General features: G+C 51.6%; 1 protein-coding gene across 1 annotated transcript; it reads left to right on the forward strand.

Moving 5' to 3' along the window:
• On the forward strand, positions 1-26,008 carry Kctd10 (potassium channel tetramerization domain containing 10). The gene is made up of 7 exons (XM_046464347.2): positions 1-132; positions 5,723-5,936; positions 13,909-14,078; positions 17,303-17,389; positions 17,696-17,748; positions 19,232-19,427; positions 23,419-26,008. The coding sequence occupies exons 1-7, from the start codon at positions 130-132 to the stop codon at positions 23,641-23,643; spliced, it is 948 nt and encodes a 315-aa protein (XP_046320303.1). The 5' UTR covers positions 1-129; the 3' UTR covers positions 23,644-26,008.
• The last annotated feature ends 176 nt before the right edge of the window (positions 26,009-26,184 follow it).

A 26,184-nucleotide genomic window follows, 5' to 3' on the forward strand; every position in this document is an offset into this window, starting at 1 on the left:
GGGGCGGAAGTGGGGTGTGGACAGCGGAAGTACCCGCCCAGCCCCGCCTCCGCCCCCGGCTCTTGTAAGCTGGGTGTTTCCTGCCTCTCTCAGTCCGGATTTGGAGACTCCGTCGTCCTCCGACTTTTCATGGTAAGGAGGGCGGTGCCCATCCTGTAGGGTCTCTGGACGGCCAAGGGAGCCGGACAACGGCCGAGGGGGAAGGGATCGCGGGGAGCGGGTGCTGTGGCCGTGAGAGGAGAAGCGGCCGTGGGGGGTGGGATGGGGGCGAGGCCGGGTGGGGGAAGGGCCTTGGTGGCGAGTTGGCAGGGGCGGGGGTCTCTGGCTGTCGCGGATCCGGGACAGGCTGCTTGGGCTTGGGGAGTAGATGCGTCTGTGACTGAGTGGAGGGTGGCGTCTGGGGTGCTGGTGTCTGGGTGCTGTTTGAACACGGGAATAGAGTACTATGGGAACAAAGAGGTGTCATTGTAAACACATTTGGGGTGGGAAATGAGAACTTGGGGCATTGCGAAGGACAGTGGTGGGGTTCGGAGAGGGTGAAGTGGGAGTCCTTGGAGCAGAGCGTTTGGGGGTCTTTGAGGTGGTAGCTGGAGTCGCTGGGTTTGGAGGAAGTGGAGAAGGGGCTCCCAGGTTGGTCTGAGGGCACAGGCAACAGGGAGCCGGCAGGCGGGTGTGCAGGTCATTGCTTGGAATTCCAGGCAGGGATGCCAGGGTCTGAGGTCAGGGTACCTTCAACATGCAGTGGAGCCTCAACTGGCGCTTGGGCACCTATCCAGTCATTTCCTTTGAGGCCCTAGGTGGCCACACCTCAGGAGCCGAGTGTGTCTCACATTGCTGTCTCACCTGTGGGAAGGTTTCTGTTTACTTGGCATCCTCCAGGGTCTGTTCCTTGTCCTTGGGTGGGGGTGACCAAAGATCAGCTCAGATCCTCTTTTTCCTTGTTTGTCACTTCCCTAGAACATTGCCATCTTTAGGGAATATCACTCCCTGAAGAAAAATGAGTCAATCTGTGTTCCTTTTCGACGTGCTCTATTTTGTGCAAAATAAGGGCCATCTGAGCCAGTGGTTCTTAAACTGGTCCCCAGACCAACACAGCATCACTCCCTGGGAACTTGTTAAAAATGACCAAATTTTTGAGCCCTATCAATATGGTCCAGGGCCAAGGCCCATTGATCTGTTCTCTTAAGCACTATAGGGATTTAGAGTAATGATTTCCTGATTTGAGCTCTGAAATGAAAAGGGTGTGTGAGTTGGAGTCAGAGGGCTTATGGTTTTGATTATAGTTTTCTCCCCTAAAACGTGGCATTGATGGTAAAATCTTCCTCACTAGACTGTTGAGAGAACAGTCTCTCATTAAACTAAAGATGGTTCGTGTTTGTGTGCTAAATGGGAACACATTCCATGGAACACTTGGAATTGGCAGTAACTGTCTTATAAGCAAGTTTTGGATGCAAAATAATGCCACAGTTATGTGACTGATTCAACTTAGTTTGGTTGAAATGGAACAGCAGACTTTCTTGAGTTGTAGTAATGCCCTCGGTTTGGAGAAGTGTCAGGCCTAATCTAAATGAAGTTCCTTAAATTTCCCTGCTGTAAGGATCCCCACACTCATATTTTTTCTTCACAACCCCCTTGATTCTTAGATCAAGCTGATTAAACACTTTACTTAATGGTTGAGCTCTGGTAGCTACTGAAGAACTTTTGATATCGTTTGAGATTTGAATCACCTGAAGAATTTTTTACACTCTAGTTACAGAGCTGCCACCTCTACCCTTCTCAAAGATTCTGATTATCCCAGGCAGATACCAGTGTTTATTAAGTACACCCAGGAGATGGGTTCTATTAGCCAGGGTTAGGGACAACTCGTCTTAAAGCTTGAAGGGTAGGAGGGAAACTAAGGACTGGGTGCCAAGTGCTTTAACTTTCATTCCCTGTGGGAATTTTTGAAGATTATTACTTTAACACTCCATTTTACAAGTTAAGAAACAGAAACTTGGGTTAAATAGCTTATCTGAACGTCACGCAGGCAGTGGACTGGGATTGCCGTCCAGGTTTGTTTCCCTATACATACATATGAGATAGTAAAAGGAATTTGGTACTTTTTTTTTTTTTTTTCATACTGTACTTGCTTGGGTCTCTGTTCAGAACAATGCTTTTTCTTCCCTTTGGCTGATTTTTATTTTTTTCAAGCATGCATACAGTTACTTCTTGCTTGTAGCTCTGAAGTGGGAAGGGGCCCTTGCTTTTATTTAGGGTGCTTTGGTTTGTTTTTAAGTGAGGGTCAGAAATTCACGGGGCCAATAGAGCCAGAAGTTGGAGAGCTTCTCTAAGACTTAATTATAGCCTAATTAAGGGTCTAGAACATCTTAAAATAGCGGCTTGCAATTCTTGGCTGCACCTTAGAATCATTTGGGGATTTTTTTAATTACCATGGGTTGGACCCAGACATCAGTATTTGTAAACTCCCTTGGTAATTCTAATATGTGACTAGGTAGAGAGCCACTGTTTAGAATCTGCAACAGTATATTCAGGGCAGATGGGAAGGAGAGAAGCCTAGACTTACCCATCTAACTGGAATAAACTTCTGATTGAATAGAGTCCCAAACCAATATCTCAAGTATTAATTACCTCTATGCCTTGTAACCAGTTTTGTTTTCTCCCGTTCCACGTCCCCAACCTCGTTAATAATGAAATCAAAATTTTGAAAGGAGCAAAACAGCAGGGTCCCTGTAGAGATGCAAGGGGAGACCTGGCAATAGAGAGGGTTGCTGTGAGAGGTTTATTGTCCACTGCTTGTGTCCCCAGTTCACTGAAACTCGAGCTCAGGGACATGAACAACAGCCCAGGCCCTCTCTCCAAGACCTCTCCTGGTATTGGGCTGACTGATGAGAGCTCTCCTTGATTAATCTAGAGTCTCCGGCTTCATCAGGGTGGCTTCTGCCTTTATCTTATAGTAATTCAGTCTGTCATTAAAGCTAGAAAGGGTCTCTGGAGAGAAGATAATTTGAGCCTTTATGAACATTCCCAAATAATCACAATTTAAGTGTTTCCTGTTTGTGTGATGACTCTGAGCCGGGTTGTGCTGAGTGCTTTGTGTCTTTCCTGTGGCAGGGAGGCGAGACTGGTGCCCCTGTTTGATAGATAGAACTGGATTCATGCATCTGCTTGTGTTCCCATCACCATCACGTGGCTGGGCTGGGGACTGAAACTCAGGTCTGGCTCCTAACCTTTAACCACACACTGCCTTCCACCTTTTTTCAGAGGTCTATATTATACATCTAAGGAAGGGGTGGGCCTTAGCTCTAAGTATACCACAGGTGATGGGCCCCAGGCCAGCCACGATTTGCCCATGTCCTTCCCTTGTTCATCACTGATGCACCTTCTGGCTTTGAGAAGGGACCAACTATCTCTGGACAGTGGTATCTGAATCCACAAAATGGAAAAAAAAAATCACAGCTGTCTACTAGCATTTCAAAAAGTCATGAGGTGATAGAAATGAATTGTTGAGGGGGCTTGGAGGGTCCTTCTAGAGCCCTGGAGTATTCTGTTTTGACTGGACCAGGACAACACAGACGTACAAATTGATTACACGTCATCCAGCTGTACGCTTAAAGGTAATTTGCGTTTAATGAAGTGTATTTTATGAAGGTACTGGACACCCAGGAAAAGTGTATGAAGTATACTTTGTCTTTTTTCTTCATGGTAGCTGCCTTGTAAGATGTTAGACCATTTTCCATAAACATATTTGGGGATACTAGAAAAGTATTTCCATTTTGGGGCAAATTTCCCTACCCCCCCCAAAAAAAAAGACTCCTCAAAGCCACATAAGCCTTTTTCTCTCCAAGCTTCAAAATTTGGGGAAACTTGTTATTCCTATAAGCTACTTCTGTCATCACATGGACAGAGATTTTCTGTAGGATATGGTGTAGGGTCTCTGGGGACTGATTTCAAAGGGAAGCTAGAAGGGAAAGCTTCCTTGTTGCCTCTTTTTATGTCTGGCATCAGGCCGCAGAGACCCCAGGTGAGTTCATCCTGACCTTTGAAGACTTCCCTTCTTGTATGTTTTCACTTGAAGAAGCAGGAACAGTTTAAAAAAGCACTTACTTGCAGGAGGCTGTTTTGTTTTTCTCTGCAGAAATCTCACGCAAGTTCCCCGGCCCCTCTTGTGTGGCTGGAGTTGGGGAGGGTTGGCCAGAAGAGTTGGGCAACCTTGGTTGGCATGTTGCCTGTGGATGTAGCTCAGTCATGGCCTCTGCTATTATAGGTTGGCATTGTTTCATCCTCTATCCCATTTAAAAAAACAAAAAACCCCAGCATTTCTGTTCTAAGTGTAAATGTAAAAAACATGTTGCTGTCCCTGGAAAAAAATAGAAGGCATTAAGAACATAAAAATGATCATTTTTTCAGTTTAGTTCAAAAAAGTTCTGTGGCCTCAGTGCCCTCCAGTCAGAACTCACCAGGAGCATACCTGAGGTCACACACAGCTGTGTTTGGGTTTGCGTCTGGGTTTGCATGTTTGTGGCACTGAGGAAGAGCTAAGGCATCTCAGAAAGAGCAAGTGGGACTCTGCCCTGCTCTGTGTTTCAAGTGACTAATTCTGTGATTAGGTCTCAGAGACTCCTGTCCTGGAGGTGGGAGAACAGAACTGGGCCAGGTCTGTCCTTGGTAAGGAAGCAGCAGTTACCTGCATTAGGCTGGATGGGGGATGTTTGGTTGTTTGTTGTGGATAACGTTCATGTTCTTGTCTCCAAACATGAGTGTGGAATCGTTTTGTTCTTGTCTTGCGGCAGCACAGTCACAGAGTGGTCTCCTCACAGTGAAGTGCTGTGAACCTGGTCATGTGCCATGGGAACACTGAAGCCTCCCTGTGAGGGCCAGGCCAGCGTCTGGAGGTCAGGGCCACTTTCTCTTTCTCAGTGCTGGGCCCCAGATTGGGCATCATACCCAGCTCTAGAATTTTATCTATTCGTTCAAAAAATGTTTTCTTGGAGTCCCTGCATCCGGCCTGCAGTCTCTCTTCCCAGGCCTGCTTAGCTCAGACATGTGTCTGTCCATTTATTGGCTGAGTGTGCACAGGAGCTGGCAGTGCTGTCAAGAAGACTCACAAGATCTTCTTTTGAGGACAGCACTAGTCCAGGAGGCCTCTCGTTGTGTAGAAACCTGCTTCCAAGAGTTTCTGTGGTTTGGTGCTCAGAAACACTCCCTCTACCCCAGAAGTGTTAGGCTGGGAATTGGGATCCCACTCAACTTCTTGTGAGCTTCCTTCATCTGAAATTCAACTGCAAGATGCACTTGTAATTGCTTGTTGGTATGTGGCAGTAGGACAGGTAGAGAGACCCAGGCAGTGTTTGGGGCCAGTTTGGGATTCAGCGAGGGCGTTTTTTTGTAGGGATATTAGGCAGTCCCTGTAACACAGGGTCAGGGCAGACCCAAGCTGTGGAGTCAGCAGCCAAGGCCAGTGCGTGAGACTCTCTGTGTGCAGGTTAGTGCAGACCGGGAGATGCGTGCCCCTCTCCATGGGACAGCCAGTGCCCCAGCTCCACTAGTGGTTGCCCTCCTGACCCAGTTGGCCTCTGACTTTAAGAGAAGTCAGAAATCCAGATTTTGTGGTAAGCTCTGAGTTGCCAACATTGGGAGCACCATGCGGAACACACCTGGAGGCCAGGTTGAGCCCCTGGGCTGGAAGGGGTGATGGGGTGACCTGTGTCTTCTCCACTGGCAGGAAGAGATGTCAGGAGAAAGTGTGGTGAGCTCAGCGGTGCCAGCGGCTGCTACCCGCACCACTTCCTTCAAGGGCACGAGTCCCAGCTCCAAGTACGTGAAGCTGAATGTCGGGGGAGCCCTCTACTACACCACCATGCAGACCCTGACCAAGCAGGACACCATGCTGAAAGCCATGTTCAGTGGGCGCATGGAGGTGCTCACCGACAGTGAAGGTAAGCCACCGGCCGGGTGCTTCTGGTTGTGCATGTGTGTGTGTGGTTGGGGACCTCCGTCTGCTTCAGAAGACCAATATTAAATGGGCAGTTGCACACACAAGTATGACTTGCAGCTGTGTTTAGCGTTCTCAGAGTGTGCAGGGAGCCCCGAGAGTTCCAGGGAGACCCGTCTAATTTGTGGGGAGTGGTCAAGGTGAGACTTCCCTAGGAAGTGACATTGGAGCTGAGACCTGATGAATAAGAGTCACCTGGGCAGGGACTCCTAGAGTCTCCATCTGGTTGTTGCTTTGCTGTGTGCCTTTGAGAAAACCTCTCCCCGGGCCAGGCCTTGGCTCGATTCTTTGCAAACTGGAGGTTAGGCTAGCTGTCCTCGATGGTTCTCTTCCTGTCCTGTGACTTCAGAGTGACAGTCATCCCTGGAAGAGGCATAAGTAGTTTCTCTGGACCCCCATCCTCCTAGGACAAAAGCATTTGTCCTGACAAAAACTCACAGACCTGGATTTGAGCCCTGGCCTCTCCATTAGTATTCAGCGATCCTCACCAAGCGGCTGAGCCTTCTGATGCCTTTTTCCTTATCAATGCCCAGCTCTCATTTTGGCCCACAGGAAGGATCTGGAACATGCATGTTTAGTGTATGTGCTGCTTTTTTTATGGGAAGTCCTGTTAATAAAAAATAAAATTTTAAAAGTATTCCACCTGAATGAAACTAAGCACCTAGCAGGCGTATGTCCTTACCTGGTTGGTAGGTTATATGAAGTTTCAAAACACCCCCGACCTTCATTCCTTGACCTGAGAATGCTTTAGACTAGGCCAGGCCACAGCATAGCTTTACCTATGTTTCTGAGACTGGCCTTCTGTGCCAGTTTTCCCCACTCTCCACTTTCAGGGATGTGGGCTTGGGAGAGTGGGAGAGTTTGGACACGTGCCTGTGAGACCAAGACCCTAAGCCTGTTAGGCCACGTCTCACTGTCTGACCTTTGTGGGGACCGCTGGCTCGTCAGGTGTTTCCCACTGCACCTTGGAGAAGGCCAGACCGGGAGTGGGGCGGGGCACTGGCTCTGCTTCCCCGTGAACTTGGGTTTCCAGTCAAGCAGCAGGTAAATCAGAGCCCCAGGGCCACTGTTGTACCTCACTGGAAAACACTTGGTGTTTTATGAGTGGGCGGCTCCCCTGGGCTGGCCACACCCTGCATTGCCTGGGAAATCTAGACAATAACCCCAAGCAGCAGGAGGAAGCAGAGGATCTGAGAACCCAGGATTCTTACGGTTTTTCTTGGGCCCTGCCCAGTCTCCTGGGCGGGGCTTAGGAAGAACTGCTGAGCCACTTGAAGGCCAAGTGGAAGCTCTTCTAGAAATCCCTCACCTGGGCAGTCTGTGGCCATATTACAAATGAGATGGAGTCTCCTGCCCCATCCCTCAGTTGCACAGAGCATGACAGTGCCAGCAGGACGCTCCTAGAGAGGCTGCCGAGGAACAGCCTCGCCCAGTGCTGCCTGCAAAGTCCAGCACCTCAGGAGAAGCAGTGTCATCTCTGACACACCGGTCACAAACGTCATAATGAGTCCCTCTTATCAAGAAAAAGCTCTTGACATGGCATGGCATTTTATGGGTGTTATTTCACTTAATCCTCATTGTGACCCTTTGAGTGATTTGGAAATCGAGGCTGCCTTTCCAAGGGGGGAATTGGCATCGCAAGTAAAAATGCTTTTTCAAAAGCTGTGGGTGGGCTGGGGCTGGGCTCAGCAGTGGAGCGCTTGCCTCGTATGGGTGGGACCTGGGTTCGATCCTCAGCACCACATAAAAATAAAGAAGTGCAATAAAGGTGTTGTGTCCCACTACAACTAAAAAAAAAAAAAAAAAAAGGCTATGAGGCTGGAAAGGCAAATGCCTGCCCCAGGACTCACTCTCGTGACATCTGCTGCCTGTGATTTGACATGGGCCTGGGTCCCCAGTCAAACCACTGGAATGTGTGGCAGCCTTATGGGTCACGGGCTGGTTTTGTGCTAAAGTCCTTCAGGGGCCCTGTGAGGGCCTGAGCTGTCAGGTGGAATATTTGGTCCTCGGCCATCATCCCCATCGGGCAGAGCAATCCTGTTGCCCCCAGAGAAAACCCTGCACACCTGACCCACGGCCTGCACTTCCTGCATCTTACAGCTTCACCCTGGCCTGGGGGCAGCTGTCAGCTGTAGTGAAGTTTGCCACAAACAGCAATGTCAAGTGCACTCGATTAGCAAGCTCTACTGCTAGACTCAGTTGCCTAGGAAAGAACAGGGGCTTTGAAGGTCCAGAGCAGTGCGGTATCATGTTGCCGGACATCTCTAAAGGATGCCTGAGAGATCGGCTGTTTCAGGAAAGGACCTGGGCTCCATCTGGGTGTGTGGAAGAGCCTCCATCCCCTTTTGCTCTCTGGCCATCTGCCTGTTGGAGCGTTGAACCATGTACAGGTAATTCCTAAACAGAAGAACGTGGGTGGGAGTTAGACCCGGGTCTGAGTCCTGGCTCTGCCACATGGTAACAATCACAGCTGACATTGATGGAGTTATTTCCAAGTGTCAGGCATTTTGTGCTCATTTTGACTATTTGCCATTTATTGGAATTGTGACATGGGGCAAGTGGCCTTGTCTCTTAGTCTCTTTCCTCATTTTGCAATGCTGGGCATGATGCTTTGCAGGGCTACGGGGATTGAATGGGGATGTTAGAAGATGCTCGAGGCTGGGCATGGTGGCCCACACCTGTAATCCCAGCTACTCAGGAGGCTGAAGCAGGAGGATGAGAAGTTCGAGGCCAGCCTCGACAACTTAAATGAGAACCTGTCTCAAAAAAGGGGGACAGGGGGCTTCGGTGTAGCTCAGTGGTACAGCATCTGCTTAGCATGCACTGAACTCTGGTTTTAATCCTCAGTACTGGAAAAAAAAATGCAGTGCCAGATAAATTGAAAAAAACTGATCAACGGGTATCATTATTGATATTATTGATGGCCTTAGTCCTCCCTGGGTGGGGGTGTAGAGAGAAGAGGGAAGAACCCGCTGAAGAGAAGCAGAGTAGGAGGGGATGGCCCACCTTGGCCTTCAAGAGTGGTGTGCTCTAGTTGCTTACAGGGGTGGCTTTTCTGAGAGGCCACTGTGGCAGACAGCAGGCTGTACCCTGCAGTGCTGTGATTTTTACCTGAGCTCTTGTCAACCTCACCGGGTCCTGTGGATTTGTGGTGCCTTTCCTAGTAAGAATTAGATTTCGTGTTGGCACTGTCCTGCAGTCGCCCGAGGTCCCTGCGCCTTGGTGTGGCACTCCTCCCACCACATGGTTTGGGTCTCACCTAGCGCTCTTGGAATTAGGGAGCGCATGAGCTAGATTGAAGAAGAGCCCTAGGAAACCACGCAATAGGTAGAAAGTGTCACCTGTTCTGATGGGTCCTGTCCCCACTGGTCTGTTCACCCATCTCCCTGCCAGACGTGACCTCTTAAGGGTCACTGATGGATCTTAACCTTGTCATCCAAGGACTTCAATATTGATACCTGTGTCCTAGCCCAGAGAGCCAAGTATTGCTATGGCGTTGAGACCTTGAGGAGCTCTCTAGATGATACTACTGTACTAGGGTTGGGGACCACAGGTGTGGATCTTTCTAGGTATTTTACTATAGCTGTTTGTCCCTATACGACATCCTGATGGTGTGCTTTAAATTGTATAAATGGTGTACTGTGTGTGTCTTTCTTTGCTTTTGCTTGTTCAACATTATGCTTGTGACTTGGAACCATGGAGTTTGATCATTTCCCTGTGGTGGAGTTTCCATTCTAGAAACTTGGGGAAGGCGACAGAGCCACATGCTGTTAGTGTCTGTGTGCATTGCTTTCAGCGTCCACCATGAAAAATGTTAGTGCTCCAGAACATTCTCCCTTGCACACGTTTCCCAGCCTTTGCCACGTTGTGGTGCTTGCAGAGGATCCTGTCTTCACCTTGGGAGGTGAGGCAGCTCAGGAGTTGCAGTGTTAAGAGCTCACCCACTCCCGGGAGCTCTGCCCCAAAGTGTATTCCCAGAGGGCAAATTGGGACCAGCATCTTCAACTTTATAAGGTATCGCCTCATAAAGGTGGCGCGTCAGCTTGCCCTCCTCACAGTGGCTGGATTTTCGCCAGCACTGGGCACTGGCAACCTTTTAACCTTGGTCAAGCTGGTGGTTTTCATATGATAACCTGTTTTATTTCCCATTTCCTAATTTCTAGTGCATCGAGTATCTTTTTATGGTTGTTGGTGGTTTGGGTTTATCTTTGAGCTGCCCATGTCTCGTTTACATGTTTTTCATACTATTTTGCAGAAGTACACACTCTGGATCCTGTTTCTTTGTGGTTGTGTGTTGCTTCTCTCCCAGCCTGACTTGACCTGTCATTGCTTTTTTAATTAAAATAGCCTTTTGAGACCTCAACATTGTCCTTGGTTTTTACAGTCAAATTTTTTGTTGTTGTTTTGTTTTGTTGTTTTTGTTTCTTCCAGTGCTAGGGGTCAAACCCAGGGTCTTGGGCAAGTCAGGCAAGGGCTCCATCACTGAGCCCCAGCTACACCACCTCAGTGGTGCGCAGACATAGGTGACTTCTCTATCAACCCATGGGACATTGTCAGTGTCTGGGGATATTTTTGGTTGTCACAGCTGGGAGTGGGAGTGCTGCTAGAAGCCCAGGTCAGTCCCTCTCCCCCATATCAGTTATCCAGTCCCAAATGTCAGCAGAGCCAAGTTTGGAGGCCCTGCCCCTGATATCTGTGTTCAGGAATGAGGCAGGAGGCGGGTTCCTGGAATCTGAATTTGGAAGCAGCAGCTCAGGTAACTTGTAAGACCGAGCAAGCCTGGGAGCCACACAAATGTAGAAGTGTTTCCATATGGCGAGGAGAGCTCTGTGAACTGTCCCCAGAGGAAGAAAGGAAAACCAGAGATGAGACCTCCCAGGGAACGGAGTGCGAGGCGAGCTGTAGGGGTGGGAGCCGGGAGCCAACCCCAGCACCCCTGGCCCCAGAGCAGCCTTCTGCCCTGGCACTCTGGGTGCCACACACACTCCCTCCTGGGTTTGCCCCCTCTAGATGCTGCCGCTGCCCTGTTCTTTAATGACAATGACGAGACGTGTGAAGGTCTCATTGTCAAAGACCTAGAGCAAATTTTAGTCTGCCAACAGACGCGCCGTGTGCGCTGTATACATCTGGCGCCCTGTCTTTGTGCTGACCCTTTGGGATACACTGCTCCTGGGCTAAGGTTGTGGCTCAGTGGTAGAGTGCTTGTCTAGCATGTGTGAGGCACCGGGTTCAATCCTTGGCACCACAGAAAAATAAACAAAATAAAATAAAGGTATTGTATCCATCTAGAAATGAAAAAAATATATATATTAAAAAAAAAAAAAAGAGGAGGAACTGCTGCACAGAACCTGAGTGAAATGCTGATGCCACCTGGCAGGTGGTGGCAGAGCTGAGTTCCAGCACAGGCAAGGGCTCCTAGCCACTGTGCAGTGCTGCTCGATGTCCCAGGGCCCAGCCATCCTGCCCTCTGGCCTGGACCCGGAGACCTCCTTAGGAGCCAGTGGCTCCGTGGCACCAGGACAGACGCCCCACCGACAGGAGCTGCTCGACGTTCGTTTGATTTTCTGAGCGCAGCCCTGTGAGCTTTTCTAAGGGACGGCTTCCTGCTTGAAAGCCAGTCAGAGTGCTGACTGAAGCCTCCTGGAGAGAGCGCCTGAGTCCTGTGCCCTTATTTGTCCAAAGTATGATTCCTTCGCCACAAGCATTTCCTGATGACATTCTTGAGCCGGAGCCCAGTGTCACGGTCGGCCTCTTCATTTATGGAAACTCTGGGCTGTCACTTGGATAATTGATTTCGGGGCCCTCGCTCTTGTCTGGCAGCCGAGTGGCCCACACTTCAGAGGCGGAATGTGGACGGTCTCTTCCTGACAGCCGAGTTGAACTGGCTGCCGTTTCTCTTTAAGCCCAAGGTTCTGCCAGTTCCCAACTTGTCCTGATGGTTCTGGTTCTGACTTCCCCACTGACCTCCCGGGGACTCTCTCTCTTTGGAAACACAGGGAGTGAACCTCCCCCAAAAGATCAGTCGGGAAGATAATACCATCTTTCCACATCTCGCCAGATTTTTGGAAAAAATATTTGATCCTGGGTAACAGGTCACAAGCTGGTAGCCCACGGGCCCAGTTCAGCCTGGACCTGCATTGTGTTTGTCATGTGGTCCTTGCTCAATTGGTGACTTTTTCTTTGTAAGTTACTTGACAAAGGAGAGTCACAGAAGAACCTGGTTTCTGGCCTTTCTTGGAACAGCAGGGTGCAGGCATCCCTGGCCCCCATTCCTGCCGGCCACCCTTGGCCAGAGGTGAGAACATCCCTGGGTGGGGGCGGGGCTGCGCTCCAGCTGCTGCACTCATTTCTGCAGCTTGCAGGCCCCTGTGGACAGCTGAATCAGGAGGATATTAAGTCCATATTTTGTTGCCTCAGATGTGGAAAGAAGCGGGGGGTGGGGGTGGGGGGACATGTGGAGGTCACGGTCGGGGCAGGGTGAGCGACCGTTGCCAGCAAAGGCCTCTTCCTTTCTCAGCACCCGGGGTGGCTCCAGGCTGTGTCTTCTGGTGTTCCCTTCAGCTGGCACTCTCCCTCCTGCTGCACTCGGGACACCACGGTGGGTGGCAGGCCAGGTGGAATACCTGGGAGGGAGGAGGACAGCCCTTTCACAGAAGGCCCAGGGCCAGTGAGCTGAGTAGTGTCTAAGTTTCAGGAGAGGAACATGGAAGTAGTCTTGTTACCAAACTCCCGATTATTGCAAAAAAAAAAAAAGAGAGAGAGAGAAAGTGCACTAAGGTGAGAGGGGCTAGGCAGGGGCGGGCTGTGGGGGATGGGTACAGCAAGGTGGACAGGCTGTGCCTTGGCATGTGAAAAAGGCAGATTTGCTGCTCTCCACTTGTACTGCCCTCTGCCTCTAATATCCAGGGCCCAGGGATTTGAGGAGGACTCAAGTAAGGGAAGGGGGGGGCAGGAGTGCACGTGTCATCCCCTTTCCCCAAACTGGGAGCAGAAGGGAAGGAAAGGGGGGAATCAGAGGCCTGATTCTGTTTAGGCCTCCTAGCCACTCGGTGCTGGCATTTTGTCCCCGTGAGGTGGGGCAGAGTTGGTGAAGCCCCTTGCCTGAGGTCATCCCGCTGGTTGGCACGGCTGAGGCTTCACAACTGGCTTCTTTTTATACTCGTCATTGTCTCTCGAGATGGTCTTTCTCCATCGCCGTCTTCCCAGGCTCAGTCCTAGCTCCTCCACCAGATGTCCCACCCAGGAGCGTGGCACTGCAGGGGAGAGATCTTGAACCCCCTCAGGCTCTCTAGTGGAAAAGCAGCAGCTAGTGACAAAATTTAGAGAATGTTGGGAAACAGCGGGGTGGTCTCCCTGGCCCCAGCCCCTCAAGAACTTTCACTGTGCCTGGTTCCGGTGAGCAGGTGGGAGTGGGACACTTCTCTCTTCTAGTTAAAGCAGGTTCCATCCCCTGAGTGTCAGGCTGCTTGATGGCCATCTCCTGAGTTCACCATTTATGTCTCACTGCTGTCCCTGGTCAGTAAGTGCTCGTTTCAGGAGTTGTAAATAGGATTTCCTGTGGTCTGGAGAGTGTCTGGGTCACCCTCAGGAGCCTGAGGTCACGTCACAGTCTGGAGACAAGTCTGTGTTCTCCTAGTAATGACTCTACTGCTGCAGAGTCTGACTGGCACCATCCCCAGGAGCCTTCCTCCTGTCAGTGGATGTGGTCATTTAGTCCCATTTGGAACCAGGGGCAGAAGACCACAGGAATCTGGGGTTAGGCCCCACAGGCCGCGTCAGTGCTGTCTGCAGGAGGCAGCTGTGGCTGCGGCGCTCTGCTGCTGCTCTCAGGAGGTGGAGGGAGCCAGGAGACACCCTAGTTCTGCTCCGTACCTCCCGTGGGAACAGTGCCTCATAACCACCCCCTCCCCCCGCAGGCTGGATCCTCATTGACCGGTGTGGGAAGCACTTTGGTACAATACTCAACTACCTTCGAGATGGGGCCGTCCCCTTGCCCGAGAGCCGCCGGGAGATCGAGGAGCTGCTAGCAGAAGCCAAGTACTACCTGGTCCAGGGCCTGGTTGAGGAGTGCCAGGCGGCCCTGCAAGTAGGCACCCCCTTCCCGCATGGGGGCACCAGACATACCGGCCTTCTTCATTTCCCTTCCTCAAAATGGGGGCTGTTCCTCACTCAGTGAGACGTGGGCGTTCACCCTGGGCCTCTCCCCTGCAGTCAGAGAGGCCTTCCTGCATTTCCTAGGCCACCCAGCTACTCCCTGTCTCAGTCCCTGTGGTGTTGGGTCATCTCACATGCACATGTAACCCCTCAGTAATGATAGACCCCTCAGGGTGTTAAACTGGACCATTTTCTGGATCCACTTGGAACTTGTTCTGGATACATTTATCATTGTTGGGAGCCCAGCAAAGTCTTTACAGACAGACGCCTCTCTCTCCTGGCTGGCCTGGGGCAGGACCATTGGGGTCAAGTCTAGCTGGAGTCAAATGCTACAAAACAAATGCTTCTAGACATGGCCGGTAGCCTTTTGTTTCAAGCACAGTCTGCCACGGCAGAGAGTCAGAAGTTTCCCTTTGGGCTGTCAGAGGCCCACATGTGTGTGTGTGTGTGGGGGGCAAGGCTCTTGTTTATGTTTCCCCCATGCCACATGGCTGTATGTGACCCTCTACTGGAGCAGCACCCTAATGCCAGGCTCCTGGAGGCACTGTCCTTGGCTTAGAGTGGCAATCCAGTGAAGCTAACAAATGTTGCAGCATTTGCATCATTGACACTTCATTGTTAGGTTTGTTAAAGTGAAGCACATGTCTCGTCGAGGAGGTCAGATGGGACTGCACGGTCACTGTGGAAGACACCACCCCTCACCCCAAAACCGCCTCTTTCAGCAGTTTTTTTTTTTTTTTTTTTAATATTTTTTTAGTTGTAGTTGGACACAACATCTTTAATTTATTTTTATGTGGTGCTGAGGATCGAACCCAGTGCCTCATGCATGCCAGGCGAGCGCACTACCACTTGAGCCCCAGCCCAGCCCTTTTTCTTTTCTTTCTTATTTCCACATCACTTGCTTGCACTGCTGTGTATGGGCTTTGCAGTTTTCTGGGTTAGCTGCGGGCATTACTATAAAAAACAGGAATTTAGCTCATACACCACCCTCCCCCCCACCAAGCCTTCTCCCAGAATAGTTTGTAATCGTTTTGCTTGAACCAGTATTCAGAGTTTACCTTGTGCAGTGTAAACATGGTGAACAGTTCAGCCACAGCTGAGCTACTGGCTTGGTTTCCCAGTTGCTCATATTGGACGTTCAGACACATCCCGGGGCCTGTTACTCTTTGACGTGGACGCAGCCCTCTGGGGTTCTTTCCATTAGGCTGAGGCTCAACCCTCAGGGCTGCCCTCCTCTCTCTCTTTCCTCCAATAGCTCTCACTTTACCTTTCTGTTCTTTCTTGGCCGTTTTTATTTTTTATTTTTTTTTTTACTTGTCTTTTCAAGCCCTCTTGAAGTTTTCATTTCTGCCGCTCTTTTCCCGGGAGCCTTTTCTTGTTCTTTGGAAGCCGGTTTCCACAGCCTGCTGACTTGTTCCCGAGGCTGCTGCATCTGCTCTGTCTTGCTGATGATGCTGGGTGAAGTTTCCTTCCGCTCCCTTCGTCTTCGGACTTCTTCCCCTGCTTTGTCACCTTTTATGTCGGGCTCTCACGTTGGAGAGGCTTCCTTGCATACTCTGACGCTCTTGGCTTCCACTGAAGCTGAAGAGTAAGATTCTGGGAAGGAGGGGCAGCCTTTGTTGTCGTTGGCTGGATGATAGGTTGACTTTTTCAGCGGGGATACAGATGTCAGACTCTGGGTGCCTTTGGAGAGCACATATGGCAATACTCCCTGGAGAAGTCCTCCACTCCCCTGCTGTGTGTGGGGTGTGCTTGCTGGCTGCCTCCCGGAGTCTGAGGGAAGAGGCTGGGACTCTCCACACCTAGCATGCAGCTGGTCACCTGTCCCCACTGTGTTAGTCAGCTTTCTCACTGCTGTGACTAAAGGACCCAACCGTCAAAATTGTGGAAGAGGAAAAGTGTATTTGGTGCCTCATGGTTTCAGAGGTGTCAACATAGAGACAGCAGGCTCCATTCTTCAGGGCTGAACACTATGGTGGAAGAGTGTGGCACAGAGGAGCAGCTCACATGATGATCAGGAAGTACAGAGAGACTCAACTCTCTGGATGCTACAAAATATATCCCCCACAGCCATGCCCCCAGGAGCCACCTCCTCCAACCACACCCACCTGCCTCAGTTACCACTCAGTAGATCCCATCGGGAATTAATTCATTGATTGGGTTAAGGCTACAGCCCAGTCTTTTCTCCTTCAAACCTTCTTGCATTGTCTCACATGTGAGATTTGGGGGAACACCTCATATCCAAACCATAATACCCACTTTTAGAATAGTAACAGTCCTGTGCTGTCCCCTCTTATGCAAACCACTCCAGAAAAAAATGGGCCCTCCTTGCTGAGAATGGTGGCACATGCCTGTTATCCTAGTGCTCGGGAAGCTGAGGCAACAGGATCACAAGTTCAAAGCCAGCCTCTGCAAAAGCGAGGCCCTAAGCAACTCAGTGAGACCCTGTCTCTAAATAAAATACAGAACAGGGCTGGGGATGTGGCCCAGTGGTTGAGTGGCCCTGAGTTCAATCCCCAGTAGAGAAAGGAAAAAAAAAAAAATGGGCCTTTTTTCTGTTAGGGGAGAGGGAAAGGACGCAGATCTTGGGGTCTCTCTGGTGCTTCTGTGACGTGCCAGCAATCCTCTGCCCTTGCTCCACTCCCTCCAGCGTTCAGAGCTCTTCTCCAAGGACTCTCTGGGCTTCTTTCCTGTCTGCCAACTTGAGTGTCACTTTCTGCATCTCCGTGGTCACCACTCACCTGAGATATGTTTCCAGACTCCGGGTTTTGATGTCTCTCGTCTGCTGCCCTGGCGCCTGTCATTCCTTTCCTCCTCTCTTGTCCTCTGAAGTCATTAGAGTGGGATCGTAGGAGCTTTTGATTACCCATGTTTCACCTGCCTGTTTGGTTTTGAGTGTCATCTGGGTGGAGAAAGTGTGTCATTGTTGTTAGCATTCACTCAGCACCTCAGACTGGAACAGCCTTGGCCCAGGACTGTCCGGAAAACGACTCCTCGTCTTCCCCGACCCTAGTTCCCTGGTGGGGAGAGTCTTCCCCTCCTCCCGCTGCGCCTGCCCCAGCTCCCTCGCCCAAGCCTGTCTTTGCCTGGCATCAGCTTAAAAAAATCCAGTGCCCAGCAGGCCTCCTAGGCTGAAGGCATGTTTTGTTTTGGCAGAACAAAGAAACTTACGAGCCTTTCTGCAAGGTTCCTGTCATCACTTCATCCAAGGAAGAACAAAAACTCATAGCGACGTCAAATAAGGTATGTTGGCTGCGCTCTCCTGTGCTTTCGTTAGCTACCCCAAACCATGGGGATTCTTCTGCCTAAGTTCCGAGATCAAACAGTGTGTAGCTGCCTGAGCGCGGCCTCACGTGGCTCCAGAGCGGGAAGCTGCAGCTCATCTCGTGTTGCCCCGCTACTGGGCCACACAGTCCCCTCCAGCCAGCAACCTGTGCTTGACACCTCTTTGCCTCATGGCAGGGTCCTGGCCTTGGGGAAGTCTGCAGCTCAGCTCCTTGCCCCAGCGGGCCAAATAACTGTCGTCTTCCTTTTTCCAACAACCCACAGCCCTCCGTGAAGCTGCTCTACAACAGAAGTAACAACAAATACTCGTACACCAGGTAAGGTGGCCGACAGCAAAGACACTGGCATTCACTAGGAAACACACCAGCCAGGCCAGCCCCTGCAGATGAGGCTCACCCCTGCGTCTCTGGAAGGGGGTAGAGAGGTGGACAGTAGCTACGACTGTGAGATCCAGTTTACATGTGCCATAAGGTTCACTTTTTAAAGTGTATACAGTTCAGTGGGTTTTCAACTTCTCCACAAGTTCTGCAGCCTTCAGCACTGTCTAGTTTTAGGACATCTTCATCACCCTAGAAAAAACCTTCTACTCCTTAGTAGTCACTCATCATTTTACCTCAGTCCCTTCCCCCTCCCCCCAGAGCCTTAATAACCATGAATCTACCTTCTGCCTGTGGATTTGCCTGTTCTGGACATTTCATCTGAATAGGATCAGGCAGAATATTGTCTTTTGTCACTGGTTTATTTCCCTTAGAATAATGTCCTTAAGGTGTACCCATGCTGTAAAGTGAATCAGTGTGTCATTTCTTTTTGTGGCTGAGTGATTGCATTGTGTGAATAGACCACATTTTGTCCACTCATGGGTTGATGGGCGGCGCTTGGGTCATTTCTGCCTTCTGGCTGCCGAGTGTAATGCTGCTTTGAACGTTCATGTGTAAGTGTTTTGTGTTTTCATTTCTCTTGCATAAATACCTAGGAGTGGACTTGTCAGGTCACATGGTAACTGAGCTTAGTCATCAAGGACCTGCTAAACTCTTTTCTAAAGTTGCTGCACCCTTTACAGTCCCACCAACAGTATGTGTGGGTTTTTAGAATGTCTTTTGGCTCTCTCGGGAATATGTGGCTCTAAATCAGGAATTTGATGGATAGAGGGGGAATTTCATGAGGTTATTCAAGGCCCAGGAAGTGACTTAGGATCAAAAGTCTGCCTTGGGCAGTTCCATTCTGCCCCTTTTGGGTGTCAGTGTGGTGCTGTCCCCCACTGGTGCCTGTGGCCAGGGCCCCCACATCTGCAGCATTCTGTCTCTGGTTGTGCAGGGCAGGCATGTGTGCCACTGGTTAGGAACATGGGCTTGGGGGCCAGAGCTATTTTTGAGGCCTAGCTCTGCCATTTATTAGTTTTGGCCTTGGACAACTACCTAATTGCTCTCTGAACTCGGGGCACTCAACCACTGAGCCACACCCCCAGCCCTATTTTGTATTGTATTTAAAGACGGGGTCTCATTGAGTTGCTTAGTGCCTTGATTATGCTGAGGCTGGCTTTGAACTCACGATCCTCCAGCCTCATCCTCCCGAGCTGCTGGGATTATAGTCATGCACCACCGTGCCCGGTGACAACTACCTAATCGCTCTTTCTTTTCCTTCTTTGAGCAATGTGTACTATAGTGCTTTCCCATGGGATTGTTGTTAGTTGAAATGAGATAAGGGAGACAGTGACCAAATAGGATCCAGTGTGTTGAAGTGCTCAGCAAATAGTGGCAGTTTTTACCAGCTCCTGGTCACTTACTGGATGCTCTTTTGCAGCAATTCAGACGACAATATGTTGAAAAACATTGAGCTGTTCGATAAGCTTTCTCTGCGCTTTAACGGAAGGGTCCTGTTCATCAAGGATGTCATTGGCGACGAAATCTGCTGCTGGTCTTTTTATGGTCAGGGCCGCAAGATTGCTGAAGTGTGCTGCACCTCCATCGTCTATGCCACCGAGAAGAAGCAGACCAAGGTAAGAGGACAGTCCAAGAGAGGACAGTCCTGAGTGGCTGCTCTGAAACACAGGTGTGGAGCACTTCTTCCACTCAGACAAAATAAAGGAGGAAAGGCTTTTAAAACGCCTTCCTCTCTGTGGCTGTGGAAATGAGCACTACCTTGGGGCCTTGGAAAGATATAAATGTAGGTCTGGGAGAAACAGTAGCGAGAAGCAAGTGGACACAGTCATGCTACACCCCAGTCCCTTGCCATGCACACGTGTGGTCAGATTTACCCCTGTACCTCTGTACCGGGCTGTCGGCCGGCGTCTTCTCTGACGCTGGCGACCCTTCTGACACTGTCTGTGCCATCCCGCCGCCGCCTCCATGCGACAGCCCACCAGCATGACCCCATCAGGTCTAGCTCACCAGAGAACAGTGCCGCTGTCAAGACCTGGTCCTCAGCTCTTTAGTCACGACCATCTGTGTGTCCTCCTGCCTGCTGACCGAGAGCTGCCCTCCGCCTGCACAGGGCCTGCATGGCATTTCTTAGTTCCCACCTGGGCCACACGTGGCTCCGACTGAGCTGGACTCTAGATCCATCTTTGTATCCTCTTCTCCCAGGTGGACCTGGTCTCTCCCTTGGCTTCTGCCAAGCCAATCCGTAGAGCAGAGCGCACAGCAAGTGCCGCTAGACCTCTGTCTGCACCACTGGTCACTGGGCTTGACTCTAGGTCTTCTGCTTGCCTCCCCTCCTCGGGCTGTGAGAGTAGGCTTGCTTTCTTTTTCTTTTTGCTTGTAAATACACTCTATCTTTCATTTATCTCTCAACCCATCTGTGGGAACTCTGCTGACTCATGCGGTCAGTAGGTCTGCCTTGCCTCTTGTCACCCACATATAGCCTGTTGGCCTCACGTTCAGCTCGCTGTTGCTCCCACAGCTTCAAAAAGCACATAGTTCTGTGGGATTTTGGAGCTGGCCTCAAGCAAAATGCAAATGAAAGAAAATCACAGGAAAAAATCACAGTAGAAATCTGAACCTTGTTTCATTGATAATTTGGTGAGAATTTAATTCACTTACAGAATTGGACAGGTCCAGTGATCTCCATCACCTGTCGCCTGGCTGCCCTTGCTCCCCCTGTGGCTGAGCTCTTCCCTGCACAGGATTGACTTGTCAACCGGCTGCATTCACAAGCGTTCAGGATGTATCCTACAAGAAACTGTCTTCAAGGGAGCCACAGAAGTGGTTTTCCCTCAGAGATGGCAGGGGACCTGCCTGCTCCCCTTGCCATAGCTACAGGCCGTGTCAGTCCTGCCCTGTTTGTCTTGTGGACTCTCTTTAGGGTGTGAGTTCCTCCCATAGCTGGACCTCCACGTTCTCATGGTCTGGTTGTTATGTATCTGGTTTGCCTCTGCGAACATCACAGGATAATGAGCGTATTAAGTGGAAGATACTGAGTCTTCTCCTCTTAGAGCTTAATGGGGGGCAGAGGGATTTGGAGATGAGTGGTTTGGTCCAGCTCTTTGTAGACGAGCGGGCTGTTCTGAGCTGCCCTGAGCTTGTGTTTAGGAAGCCTCTCAAGCCAGGGTCGGGCCAGGGCCAGGGCCCCTCGCCTTGGCTCCTTTTGCTGTGTAGTCTGTGCCTTAGGGTTCACTGTACCCCAGGGGAACCTGTGACCGACTTTCCAGGGAGTCAGGTTAGGGTGGCCCTCGTAGAAGAGGCCACTCCTTCATCTAGCCTAACTTCTAGGAGGCTGACACGTTTTGTTGTTCAAGTCACTGTGCAGGTGTCCTGTTGTGGTGGTGTTTTAGTAATGTCCTTCTTGGCACAGCACTCCACGTGCTCTCTGGCTCTTCAGTTCTCCACGCAGCTGTCCTGTTGTCGATGGGAAAGGGCGTGGCTTGCTGAAGTTGAAGTCCACGCAGGTGTTTGGTGCCTGTGTTGTCCGTTTGGTTCTTCGTTCCGATTCACGGAAGACCCGATAATAACTGAGCACAGAATTCCGCTCTCTGTTGGTCTGTCTTTCTGTCCTTCAGACTGGATTACTTCTGCTGGCCTCTCCTGTCGTGGAGCCCTTCCAGTGAGCTGAGGGTCCCCCGGTGTTGGCTTTAGTCACTGTAATTCTCAGTTCTGGTTGTCATTTGGCTCTTTCTACCCCATCCCTTGCTGGGGCCTGGTGCTACCCTCTGCTGGAAGAGCATTGCTCTTACTCTCCTGAACACTTTTACAATGGCTGCTTTCAGGTTTTTGTCAAGTAATGAATTCCAGCACCTTGTGTCACCCTGGCACTGGCACCTGTTGGTGACCTTTCTCCAGGAGCTCAGGTTTTCCTAGTTCTTTGTTGCTGAGTCATTTTAATTGTGTCCTGGACATTTTGGACTTCATGCTGCTGGGCCCCTGGGTCTTGTCATTTCCAGAGAGAACGTTGGTCTTTTTGCTTTGGCAGTAGTTGACCCAGCTGGGCTCAGGCTGCCGGTTCCAGCCAGCCTTCCGGGATTGTGGTTTCAGCAATAGCTCAGTTTTCAAGAGCTTCAGATCTGTCCATCTTTGTGCTCGTGCTGTGGCCAGGCTGTGTGGGCAGTGCCCGTTGCCTTGTCCGGTCTTCCCATCTGATGGTGCTGTGGGGGGCAGGTCCTGCGGCCGGGGTGACTCCAGGCATCTGTGCAGCCTTAGAGAACACTTCCTCAGGCTCCCTTCCTCCCAACGGCCTGAGCAATGTCAGCTTCCCTGGGTTTTCCTTTCCACTTGTCTGGCCAGAGGGCCAGGGCCTCAACTACCTCGCTCTGCTCCCCAGTTCCTGTGGCTGAGCCTGTATCTGAGGCCACCCAGTGTGAAGACTGGGGGAAAAAATTGGCAGGGGTTCTCCCCAAGCTGCTCAGATCACAGCATTTCTCCTCAGAAGGGAAGGTCCTTGGTCAGGGTGTGGCTCACGGAAGATGGCTTGCCCAGCGAGTGTGAGGGCCTGGGTTTGCCTCCGGTTGCCACAGGAGAAAAGGCCTCTCTGAGTTTTGACCCCTGCTGTGTATGGTTGCCACCACAGGTTGGCTGGGGCTAGGGTATGAGAAAATAGAGGCAGAATATCAGGGAAGTTCCCTGTCCCCGTGCCCCAATATAGACTATATTCACCCCTCTGGCCACAAGTGACCTTCTGGAGTTTTCTCTGTCCCAGTGATGGTTTCAGGCTGCATCCGTGCTGGCTGGGGATGGTAAACATGCTTCTGCTTAGGGTTTATTTACCTCCAGTACCCCCTGCCCCCACCCCCACCCATCTGTGCCCCGCTGACCTCTCCGAGTCCTGCTGAGCTGCTGTGCGTCCCCTCCTGGCTTAATTGCTTCAGTGAAAACAGGGTGGGGTGGCTCACTCATCTCCCCAGAACCTCAGAATCCTGCCCTTTAAAAGCCGAGTCTTGGTTGTGAGTCACATATCTGGGACGAGCCGTGCGCCTCCTCCTCTTGGAACACTCAGCACAACCCCTTGCCAATCAGACGATACTGTGTGCTTCCCGGGTCCCCAGCTGGCGCTTGTTCAGAAACAGTTGCTTCACAGCCTGCTGTAAGTCGAGGTGGACATGGGTTCAGGCCACAGTGTTAGTATCAACCTCTTGGGGACGACCTCAACGCCATCAGTGGCCCCTGCCTGATCGCTTCGTCCTAATCCCTGAGGTGGCAGAATCTCCAAGCCAGGCCTGGGACAGGATGGTACATGGGGATCTCCAGGGTGGCCACCTTTATGTGACCCTGCGGAGGTACACATATGTTCACACGCATGGGTGTCAGGGTAAAACGAAGCCTGGCCTCAGAGGGAAATGGGGCGTGGGAGGCCTGTCCACCATGTCCCCTTGGTGTCTGGTGAACGTAGCACTGTGTGCAAGTGTCGTCTACTGCAAACAAAGGCTGCCTTGACAGTGGCAGCCTTCACTGTCACCCCGGGCCTGTGGGGTGCTGGTGGCCTGCTCAGAAGTACAGGTGGGAGCCAGCTCAGGGCTGGGGGTCATGCTAACCTGCCGCCCTTGTTTTGTGGGGATACAGGTTGAGTTCCCTGAAGCTCGGATTTATGAGGAGACCCTGAATATTTTGCTGTACGAGGCCCAGGATGGCCGGGGACCTGACAATGCACTCCTGGAGGCCACTGGTGGGGCTGCTGGCCGCTCTCATCACCCAGATGAGGACGAGGACCGGGAGCGGGAAAGGATCGAGCGTGTGCGGCGGATCCACATCAAGCGGCCAGACGACCGGGCCCACCTCCACCAATGACCAGGCGGCCGAGCCACCCTCCCGCTCCCGCCTCCCCGCCCCGCCACACTCAGACCCCGTCAGGCTTCAGGCCCCTCCACCCCCTGGGGCCTGAGGTCCTTCTGTAGCAAGCCACGTGGTTATTTTGCTGTTTCTTGACCAGGCGCCTGGGTGGCTTGGACCCAGGCGTTCGTGCCCCTTTGAACCAACCGCCGGAGGCTCTGCATTCGCACGGAGCCGAGTCTGCGAGCCGGGCTTCCCGGCCTCAGAAGAAACGTCTGAATGAGTGGAGTGTTGAGAACTTTGTCGCAGTATTTATTGTTGTGGGTGTTGACTGTTAGGGCTCCTTGAGTGACTGACACTCCCTAAAGGTTCACGTGACAATTCCTCGGGGGTCCCTGCACTGCCTGCTGGGTGACCCTCCACCCTGCGCAGCCTGCCTCCTGGCTCCTAGGCACTGAGCAGGCGCTCCGCGGCTCTGCGGAAGTCCCTTGTGTGACAGGGCTGTGTGCTTGGCACTTACTGACAGGTACAGCTTAGAGCAGTGCAGCTGGGACCTAGGGACTCCTTGCTCCCAACTGTCCCGTAGCCTAGGCCTTCAGGGGACGCCTCTAGCTGCCTTGAGCTTCCCTTCTGGCTCCTTCTCTGACTCCTGCCCCTCTGGGTTGCTGTCCTTGACCCACTCCATTCCAAGAAGGTCACCAGGTGTAGCTCACAAGGTGCCGCTCCAAGGGCCCACTCCTCTCGGCCCCTTCCCCGTGGAGCTGAGCTTGTCTTAGCCTCTGTGGTGACAAATTAAGTGTGGCCCCAGCTGCCTTGCCGGCTTGGCATCAGGCGGGGACCCCTCACACCCGCCCCAAGGGAGCTTGTCTATCTCGGGTGGCTTCCCTGCGATGAACAGCCATCCCCTGGAGAGCCCCTTGTGTCTTTCTGATTTCTATACAGAATACAGTGGCCGTTGGTGAACAGGTGAGGAGGTACAGATACCTTTGGGTCCCTTTTGTGTCTCAGTTCACGTTTGTTGAAGGAATGTGTGTGACTGTGGGTGGGGATGTGTGCGTGTGGCCCTCGGTGGCCCGGGTTGGAGCCTGGCTGTGGCCGGTGCTTGTGTGGGATGGACTTTCCCAGTCACCTACCTCCCAGCTCTCTGTGCCTGCACAGGGACAGCAGTGAACTGTGACTGACGATGGCTGGTTGAGACGAGGTAAAGTAGTGACAGGAGAGGTGTGTGGCAGGGACGATGGGTCTGTGTGCTTCCTAAGGGACCGTTGCTGTTGTATACCAAAGGTGTCAACATGGGCAGCCTTTGACAGGCGTGTTCCTAAGGCGGTTGACTTTGTGTGTGTCTCACGGGGTTTGCACCTCACCTTCCTGTGCCTTTCTTTTGTATCCAGTGGTGACTTTAAAGTAGAACTTTAAAGCAATCATGATGAGCCTGAAAGTCACTTCCGGTAGGCGCTTTGTGAACTGTTGTGTGGGGAACTTTTCTACTAGGCCATTTGCATTTTATTAAGTGCTGGGACAGGGAGCTTACAAAACGTTTCGTGAATATTTTATACTGTGTGAGTTTTAAACGCCAGCCTGTCACTGGGGTTAAACTTTTTTAGAAAGTTCAGGTGAATGTGAGTCCTGATGTTTTCTAGAGGAATGGAAAAGCCATGTGTGAGTTGTTCGGTGAGCGTTTGTGTGAGCGAGAGCTCGAGGTGCGTCTGATGGGCCCTGTGCCTTGGGCCCTGCCTTCCTTTTCCTCTGACCTAGCACCTATAGTTTTTCGTTGTCGATTTCCAGGGATTTTGAACAGGTCTGTAAAACATTCCATGGTGAATAACACTGTTGGCTGGTCCAAGTTCTGCTATCAAATACTCTCTACAAAGACCTGATCTTTCTGATGCCAGCACCCAGGGCAAAAGTCAGTATTTCTGAACCATCCGAGTAAAACAGTGGCCCTGGGATTGGTGAAGAGGAGGGTCTTATTATGTTGTAGTTGCTTAGCCTTAAAACAAATGGGAACAGCTTTTGGTCTGTGGTGATCAAGTTCAAGTCATCTGACTGTGGTGGGGGCCTGTGCCTCCGAGCGCGCCTGGCACATCCTCCTTTGCTGCTTCCTGCGGCTCAGCTGGCTGACCTCTGCGGCTGCCCCACCCCTGGTGTCCGCCTGCACCTGGACCCTCCAGCTGCTACCCGGCATCCTCATGGGACACCGCTCGCCTGTCCCTCTGGGTGTGCATTGTCTTTAGGGCTCCACCCAAAGTCTCCAACAAGTTAAGCATGCCATTGGCTTTCCCGTCTGTGCTGAAGAAAATGCGTAAGTTCTAGAAGTGGACACCTCCTTGTGCAGGCATTTGTGGGTCTATGTAAAATAAAAGTCCTATTCTGCTTCTCTTTCCACGTGATTTCTGGGTCTTTTCAGGGATGTCCAGCACAACGGAGCCACTGCACCAGGCAGTGTCCAGCAGAGCGGGCAGAGCACCTGCGTCATGCTGCACACCTGTGGTTGCTGCGGTGGGAGGGGAGGAGGGGAGGGGGGAGGGGAGGGGGGGGGAGCCCGGCCCTGTGGTGTGG

This window comes from Marmota monax, unplaced genomic scaffold (assembly GCF_021218885.2).
Source record: "Marmota monax isolate L192 unplaced genomic scaffold, Marmota_monax_Labrador192_F-V1.1 WCK01_AAM20220418_F8-fsc00269, whole genome shotgun sequence".
In the NCBI taxonomy this organism is placed as follows: Eukaryota; Metazoa; Chordata; class Mammalia; order Rodentia; family Sciuridae; genus Marmota; species Marmota monax.

Excerpts from the sequence above, each read along its gene's own strand:
- Kctd10 (XM_046464347.2), top strand. Across the intron at positions 5,937-13,908 it reads GGTGCTCACCGACAGTGAAG|GCTGGATCCTCATTGACCGG; the intron begins GTAAGCCACCGG and ends CTCCCCCCGCAG. Across the intron at positions 17,390-17,695 it reads TCATAGCGACGTCAAATAAG|CCCTCCGTGAAGCTGCTCTA; the intron begins GTATGTTGGCTG and ends AACAACCCACAG.